Consider the following 9,510-nt stretch of genomic DNA (forward strand, 5'->3'; position numbering starts at 1 on the left):
TACTAACCATATAGCCCAGGTGAGTGTACTAACCATATAGCCCAGGTGAGTGTACTGACCATATAGCCCAGGTGAGTGTACTGACCATATAGACCAGGTGAGTGTACTGACCATATAGACCAGGTGAGTGTACTGACCATATAGACCAGGTGAGTGTACTGACCATATAGCCCAGGTGAGTGTACTGACCATATAGACCAGGTGAGTGTACTGACCATATAGCCCAGGTGAGTGTACTGACCATATAGACCAGGTGAGTGTACTGACCATATAGACCAGGTGAGTGTACTGACCATATAGACCAGGTGAGTGTACTGACCATATAGACCAGGTGAGTGTACTAACCATATAGCCCAGGTGAGTGTACTAACCATATAGACCAGGTGAGTGTACTGACCATATAGACCAGGTGAGTGTACTAACCATATAACCATATAGCCCAGGTGAGTGTACTGACCATATAGACCAGGTGAGTGTACTAACCATATAACCATATAGCCCAGGTGAGTGTACTGACCATATAGACCAGGTGAGTGTACTGACCATATAACCCAGGTGAGTGTACTAACCATATAGACCAGGTGAGTGTACTAACCATATAGCCCAGGTGAGTGTACTAACCATATAGACCAGGTGAGTGTACTGACCATATAGACCAGGTGAGTGTACTAACCATATAACCATATAGCCCAGGTGAGTGTACTGACCATATAGACCAGGTGAGTGTACTAACCATATAACCATAGCCCAGGTGAGTGTACTGACCATATAGACCAGGTGAGTGTACTAACCATATAACCATATAGACCAGGTGAGTGTACTGACCATATAGACCAGGTGAGTGTACTGACCATATAGACCAGGTGAGTGTACTGACCATATAGACCAGGTGAGTGTACTAACCATATAACCATATAGCCCAGGTGAGTGTACTGACCATATAACTCAGGTGAGTGTACTGACCATATAGCCCAGGTGAGTGTACTGACCATATAGCCCAGGTGAGTGTGTACTAACCATATAACTCAGGTGAGTGTACTGACCATATAGCCCAGGTGAGTGTACTGACCATATAGCCCAGGTGAGTGTACTGACCATATAGACCAGGTGAGTGTACTAACCATATAGACCAGGTGAATGTACTGACCATATAGACCAGGTGAGTGTACTGACCATATAGACCAGGTGAGTGTACTGACCATATAGCCCAGGTGAGTGTACTGACCATATAGACCAGGTGAGTGTACTAACCATATAGACCAGGTGAATGTACTGACCATATAGACCAGGTGAGTGTACTGACCATATAGACCAGGTGAGTGTACTGACCATATAGCCCAGGTGAGTGTACTGACCATATAACTCAGGTGAGTGTACTAACCATATAACTCAGGTGAGTGTACTGACCATATAGACCAGGTGAGTGTACTGACCATATAGACCAGGTGAGTGTGTACTAACCATATAACTCAGGTGAGTGTACTAACCATATAACTCAGGTGAATGTGTACTGACCATATAGACCAGGTGAGTGTACTGACCATATAGACCAGGTGAGTGTACTGACCATATAGCCCAGGTGAGTGTACTGACCATATAACAGGTGAGTGTACTGACCATATAACTCAGGTGAGTGTACTAACCATATAACTCAGGTGAGTGTACTAACCATATAGCCCAGGTGAGTGTACTAACCATATAGCCCAGGTGAGTGTGTACTAACCATATAACTCAGGTGAGTGTACTAACCATATAACTCAGGTGAGTGTACTGACCATATAGACCAGGTGAGTGTACTAACCATATAACCCAGGTGAGTGTACTGACCATATAACTCAGGTGAGTGTACTAACCATATAACTCAGGTGAGTGTACTAACCATATAGCCCAGGTGAGTGTACTGACCATATAACCCAGGTGAGTGTACTGACCATATAACTCAGGTGAGTGTACTAACCATATAACTCAGGTGAGTGTACTAACCATATAGCCCAGGTGAGTGTACTAACCATATAGCCCAGGTGAGTGTGTACTAACCATATAACTCAGGTGAGTGTACTAACCATATAGACCAGGTGAGTGTACTGACCATATAACCCAGGTGAGTGTACTGACCATATAACTAGTGTACTAACCATATAACTCAGGTGAGTGTACTAACCATATAGCCCAGGTGAGTGTACTAACCATATAGCCCAGGTGAGTGTGTACTAACCATATAACTCAGGTGAGTGTACTAACCATATAACTCAGGTGAGTGTACTGACCATATAGACCAGGTGAGTGTACTAACCATATAGCCCAGGTGAGTGTACTAACCATATAACCTCAGGTGAGTGTACTAACCATATAGCCCAGGTGAGTGTACTAACCATATAACCCAGGTGAGTGTGTACTAACCATATAACCCAGGTGAGTGTACTAACCATATAACCCAGGTGAGTGTACTGACCATATAGACCAGGTGAGTGTACTAACCATATAGCCCAGGTGAGTGTACTAACCATATAGCCCAGGTGAGTGTACTGACCATATAGACCAGGTGAGTGTACTGACCATATAGACCAGGTGAGTGTACTAACCATATAGCCCAGGTGAGTGTACTGACCATATAGACCAGGTGAGTGTACTAACCATATAGCCCAGGTGAGTGTACTGACCATATAGACCAGGTGAGTGTACTAACCATATAACCATATAGACCAGGTGAGTGTACTGACCATATAGACCAGGTGAGTGTACTGACCATATAGACCAGGTGAGTGTACTGACCATATAGACCAGGTGAGTGTACTGACCATATAACCATATAGCCCAGGTGAGTGTACTGACCATATAGCCCAGGTGAGTGTACTAACCATATAACCATATAGCCCAGGTGAGTGTACTGACCATATAGCCCAGGTGAGTGTACTAACCATATAACCATATAGCCCAGGTGAGTGTACTGACCATATAGCCCAGGTGAGTGTACTAACCATATAACCATATAGCCCAGGTGAGTGTACTGACCATATAGCCCAGGTGAGTGTACTAACCATATAACCATATAGCCCAGGTGAGTGTACTGACCATATAGCCCAGGTGAGTGTACTAACCATATAACCATATAGCCCAGGTGAATGTACTGACCATATAGACCAGGTGAGTGTACTAACCATATAGCCCAGGTGAGTGTACTGACCATATAGACCAGGTGAGTGTACTGACCATATAGACCAGGTGAGTGTACTAACCATATAGCCCAGGTGAGTGTACTGACCATATAACCAGGTGAGTGTACTGACCATATAACCATATAGCCCAGGTGAGTGTACTGACCATATAGCCCAGGTGAGTGTACTGACCATATAACCCAGGTGAGTGTACTAACCATATAACCATATAGCCCAGGTGAGTGTACTGACCATATAGCCCAGGTGAGTGTACTGACCATATAGCCCAGGTGAGTGTACTGACCATATAGACCAGGTGAGTGTACTGACCATATAGACCAGGTGAGTGTACTGACCATATAACCCAGGTGAGTGTACTGACCATATAGACCAGGTGAGTGTACTGACCATATAGCCCAGGTGAGTGTACTGACCATATAGACCAGGTGAGTGTACTGACCATATAGACCAGGTGAGTGTACTGACCATATAGCCCAGGTGAGTGTACTAACCATATAGCCCAGGTGAGTGTACTAACCATATAGACCAGGTGAGTGTACTGACCATATAGACCAGGTGAGTGTACTGACCATATAGACCAGGTGAGTGTACTGACCATATAGACCAGGTGAGTGTACTGACCATATAGCCCAGGTGAGTGTACTGACCATATAGCCCAGGTGAGTGTACTAACCATATAGCCCAGGTGAGTGTACTAACCATATAGCCCAGGTGAGTGTACTAACCATATAACCATATAGCCCAGGTGAGTGTACTGACCATATAGCCCAGGTGAGTGTACTAACCATATAACCCAGGTGAATGTACTGACCATATAACCCAGGTGAGTGTACTAACCATATAGCCCAGGTGAGTGTACTGACCATATAACCCAGGTGAGTGTACTAACCATATAACCATATAGCCCAGGTGAGTGTACTGACCATATAGCCCAGGTGAGTGTACTAACCATATAACCATATAGCCCAGGTGAATGTACTGACCATATAGACCAGGTGAGTGTACTAACCATATAGCCCAGGTGAGTGTACTGACCATATAGACCAGGTGAGTGTACTGACCATATAGACCAGGTGAGTGTACTAACCATATAGCCCAGGTGAGTGTACTGACCATATAGACCAGGTGAGTGTACTGACCATATAGACCAGGTGAGTGTACTGACCATATAGACCAGGTGAGTGTACTGACCATATAGCCCAGGTGAGTGTACTGACCATATAGCCCAGGTGAGTGTACTAACCATATAACCATATAGCCCAGGTGAGTGTACTGACCATATAGCCCAGGTGAGTGTACTAACCATATAACCATATAGCCCAGGTGAGTGTACTGACCATATAACCCAGGTGAGTGTACTGACCATATAGCCCAGGTGAGTGTACTGACCATATAACCCAGGTGAGTGCACTAACCATATAACCATATAGCCCAGGTGAGTGTACTGACCATATAGCCCAGGTGAGTGTACTAACCATATAACCATATAGCCCAGGTGAGTGTACTGACCATATAGACCAGGTGAGTGTACTGACCATATAGACCAGGTGAGTGTACTGACCATATAACCCAGGTGAGTGTACTGACCATATAGACCAGGTGAGTGTACTGACCATATAGCCCAGGTGAGTGTACTGACCATATAGACCAGGTGAGTGTACTGACCATATAGACCAGGTGAGTGTACTGACCATATAGCCCAGGTGAGTGTACTGACCATATAGACCAGGTGAGTGTACTGACCATATAGACCAGGTGAGTGTACTGACCATATAGCCCAGGTGAGTGTACTGACCATATAGCCCAGGTGAGTGTACTAACCATATAACCATATAGCCCAGGTGAGTGTACTGACCATATAGCCCAGGTGAGTGTACTGACCATATAACCATATAGCCCAGGTGAGTGTACTGACCATATAGCCCAGGTGAGTGTACTAACCATATAACCATATAGCCCAGGTGAGTGTACTGACCATATAGCCCAGGTGAGTGTACTAACCATATAACCATATAGCCCAGGTGAATGTACTGACCATATAGACCAGGTGAGTGTACTAACCATATAACCATATAGCCCAGGTGAGTGTACTAACCATATAACCATATAGCCCAGGTGAGTGTACTGACCATATAGCCCAGGTGAGTGTACTAACCATATAACCATATAGCCCAGGTGAGTGTACTGACCATATAGCCCAGGTGAGTGTACTAACCATATAACCATATAGCCCAGGTGAGTGTACTGACCATATAGACCAGGTGAGTGTACTGACCATATAGACCAGGTGAGTGTACTAACCATATAGCCCAGGTGAGTGTACTGACCATATAGACCAGGTGAGTGTACTGACCATATAGACCAGGTGAGTGTACTGACCATATAGACCAGGTGAGTGTACTGACCATATAGCCCAGGTGAGTGTACTGACCATATAGCCCAGGTGAGTGTACTAACCATATAACCATATAGCCCAGGTGAGTGTACTGACCATATAGCCCAGGTGAGTGTACTAACCATATAACCATATAGCCCAGGTGAGTGTACTGACCATATAACCCAGGTGAGTGTACTGACCATATAGACCAGGTGAGTGTACTGACCATATAGCCCAGGTGAGTGTACTAACCATATAACCATATAGCCCAGGTGAGTGTACTGACCATATAGCCCAGGTGAGTGTACTAACCATATAACCATATAGCCCAGGTGAGTGTACTGACCATATAACCCAGGTGAGTGTACTGACCATATAGACCAGGTGAGTGTACTAACCATATAGCCCAGGTGAGTGTACTGACCATATAACCCAGGTGAGTGTACTGACCATATAGCCCAGGTGAGTGTACTGACCATATAGCCCAGGTGAGTGTACTGACCATATAGCCCAGGTGAGTGTACTAACCATATAGCCCAGGTGAGTGTACTGACCATATAGACCAGGTGAGTGTACTGACCATATAGACCAGGTGAGTGTACTGACCATATAGACCAGGTGAGTGTACTGACCATATAACCATATAGACCAGGTGAGTGTACTGACCATATAGCCCAGGTGAATGTACTAACCATATAGCCCAGGTGAGTGTACTGACCATATAGCCCAGGTGAGTGTGTACTAACCATATAACCCAGGTGAATGTACTAACCATATAGCCCAGGTGAGTGTACTGACCATATAGCCCAGGTGAGTGTACTAACCATATAGCCCAGGTGAGTGTACTGACCATATAACCATATAGCCCAGGTGAATGTACTAACCATATAGCCCAGGTGAGTGTACTAACCATATAGCCCAGGTGAGTGTGTACTAACCATATAACCCAGGTGAGTGTACTAACCATATAGCCCAGGTGAGTGTACTAACCATATAGCCCAGGTGAGTGTGTACTAACCATATAACCCAGGTGAGTGTACTGACCATATAACCATATAGCCCAGGTGAATGTACTAACCATATAGCCCAGGTGAGTGTACTAACCATATAGACCAGGTGAGTGTACTAACCATATAACCATATAACCCAGGTGAGTGTACTAACCATATAGCCCAGGTGAGTGTACTAACCATATAACCCAGGTGAATGTACTAACCATATAACCCAGGTGAGTGTACTAACCATATAGCCCAGGTGAGTGTACTAACCATATAACCCAGGTGAATGTACTAACCATATAGCCCAGGTGAGTGTACTGACCATATAACCCAGGTGAGTGTACTGACCATATAACCCAGGTGAATGTACTGACCATATAGACCAGGTGAGTGTGTACTGACCATATAACCCAGGTGAGTGTGTACTAACCATATAACCCAGGTGAGTGTACTGACCATATAGCCCAGGTGAGTGTACTAACCATATAACCCAGGTGAGTGTACTGACCATATAACCCAGGTGAGTGTACTAACCATATAACCCAGGTGAGTGTACTGACCATATAGCCCAGGTGAGTGTGTACTAACCATATAACCCAGGTGAGTGTACTGACCATATAGCCCAGGTGAGTGTACTAACCATATAACCCAGGTGAGTGTACTGACCATATAGCCCAGGTGAGTGTACTAACCATATAGCCCAGGTGAGTGTGTACTAACCATATAACCCAGGTGAGTGTACTGACCATATAGCCCAGGTGAGTGTACTAACCATATAACCCAGGTGAGTGTACTAACCATATAGCCCAGGTGAGTGTACTAACCATATAGCCCAGGTGAGTGTGTACTAACCATATAGCCCAGGTGAGTGTACTAACCATATAGCCCAGGTGAGTGTACTAACCATATAGCCCAGGTGAGTGTACTAACCATATAGCCCAGGTGAGTGTGTACTAACCATATAGCCCAGGTGAGTGTGTACTAACCATATAACCCAGGTGAGTGTACTGACCATATAGCCCAGGTGAGTGTACTAACCATATAGCCCAGGTGAGTGTACTAACCATATAGACCAGGTGAGTGTACTAACCATATAGACCAGGTGAGTGTACTAACCATATAACCCAGGTGAGTGTACTGACCATATAGCCCAGGTGAGTGTACTGACCATATAGCCCAGGTGAGTGTACTAACCATATAGCCCAGGTGAGTGTACTAACCATATAGCCCAGGTGAGTGTACTAACCATATAGCCCAGGTGAGTGTACTAACCATATAACCCAGGTGAGTGTACTAACCATATAACCCAGGTGAGTGTACTAACCATATAACCCAGGTGAGTGTACTAACCATATAACCCAGGTGAGTGTACTAACCATATAACCCAGGTGAGTGTACTAACCATATAGCCCAGGTGAGTGTACTAACCATATAACCCAGGTGAGTGTACTGACCATATAGCCCAGGTGAGTGTACTAACTGTATAACCCAGGTGAGTGTACTAACCATATAACCCAGGTGAGTGCACTAACTGTATAACCCAGGTGAGTGTACTAACCATATAACCCAGGTGAGTGTACTAACCATATAACCCAGGTGAGTGTACTAACCATATAGCCCAGGTGAGTGTACTGACCATATAGCCCAGGTGAGTGTACTGACCATATAGCCCAGGTGAGTGTACTGACCATGTAGCCCAGGTGAGTGTACTGACCATATAGCCCAGGTGAGTGTACTGACCGTATAACCCAGGTGAGTGCGTCTGATGACACTACTACTGTTCTCAGGAACCTCCATGGACAGCAGGGCCTCTGGGTCTCTCCTGGGCCCGTCGCCCCCGACGCCCAACACAACCACCTGCACCACCGCCGTCGTCATGGAGAAGCCGTCTGTAACAGCGAAGGTGATGGCGTCCTCGTCAGTGGAGAGTCCGGAATGTTCATACTGCAGAACGTTGTGGGTCACATCACTGAAGGAAAACATGTCACCTGGAGGGGATAATTGACTAGTGTAATCATTGTGTTAAATCTCAACATACCTGGAACAAAACAAAGAGGAGAGTTTCATTAATATACATCTTGACACCATCTTCCCTTGGTTGGTGAATACTGTGGTTGATGAATACCTTGGTTGATGAATACCTTGGTTGATGAAAACCTTGGTTGATGAATACCTTGGTTGATGAATACCTTGGTTGATGAATACCTTGGTTGATGAAAACCTTGGTTGATGAATACCTTGGTTGATGAATACCTTGGTTGATGAATACCTTGGTTGATGAATACCTTGGTTGATGAAAACCTTGGTTGATGAATACCTTGGTTGATGAATACCTTGGTTGATGAATACCTTGGTTGATGAATACCTTGGTTGATGAATACCTTGGTTGATGAATACCTTGGTTGATGAATACCTTGGTTGATGAATACCTTGGTTGATGAATACCTTGGTTGATGAAAATTGATGAATACCTTGGTTGAATACCTTGGTTGATGAATACCTTGGTTGAATGAATTGGTTGATGAAAACCTTGGTTGATGAATACCTTGGTTGATGAATACCTTGGTTGGTGAATACCTTGGTTGATTAATACCTTGGTTGATGAATACCTTGGTTGATGAATACCTTGGTTTGTGAAAACCTTGGTTGATGAATACCTTGGTTGATGAATACCTTGGTTGGTGAATACCTTGGTTGATGAATACCTTGGTTGGTGAATACCTTGGTTGATGAATACCTTGGTTGGTGAATACCTTGGTTTGTGAATACCTTGGTTCTATTTTTCTGGTTTCAGTCCCCTAAATAAAGCATGCAGTGTGTGTCTGGGGATGTGAGAGAATTCAGACAATGTGCAAAAATCGTAAAGAAATTTGGCGACTTCCATTTTCATGGCTACTACTTTAATCTCTACATATGTAATTCCCTTTATACTGCAATGTAATCTTAATTCCCCTTTAAC

The 9,510-nt window shown here is 44.6% G+C and overlaps 1 protein-coding gene across 1 annotated transcript in view; it reads right to left on the reverse strand.

Annotated features, from left to right (window-relative positions):
* Positions 1-9,510, reverse strand: part of LOC118380010 (extracellular matrix organizing protein FRAS1-like) — a 423,703-nt gene that overhangs the window by 126,980 nt on the left and 287,213 nt on the right. Inside the window, 1 exon segment of the mRNA XM_052462665.1 lies at positions 8,292-8,539. Coding sequence (XP_052318625.1) covers positions 8,292-8,539 — 248 coding nt within the window.

Source organism: Oncorhynchus keta, chromosome 14 (assembly GCF_023373465.1).
Source record: "Oncorhynchus keta strain PuntledgeMale-10-30-2019 chromosome 14, Oket_V2, whole genome shotgun sequence".
NCBI lineage: Eukaryota > Metazoa > Chordata > Actinopteri > Salmoniformes > Salmonidae > Oncorhynchus > Oncorhynchus keta.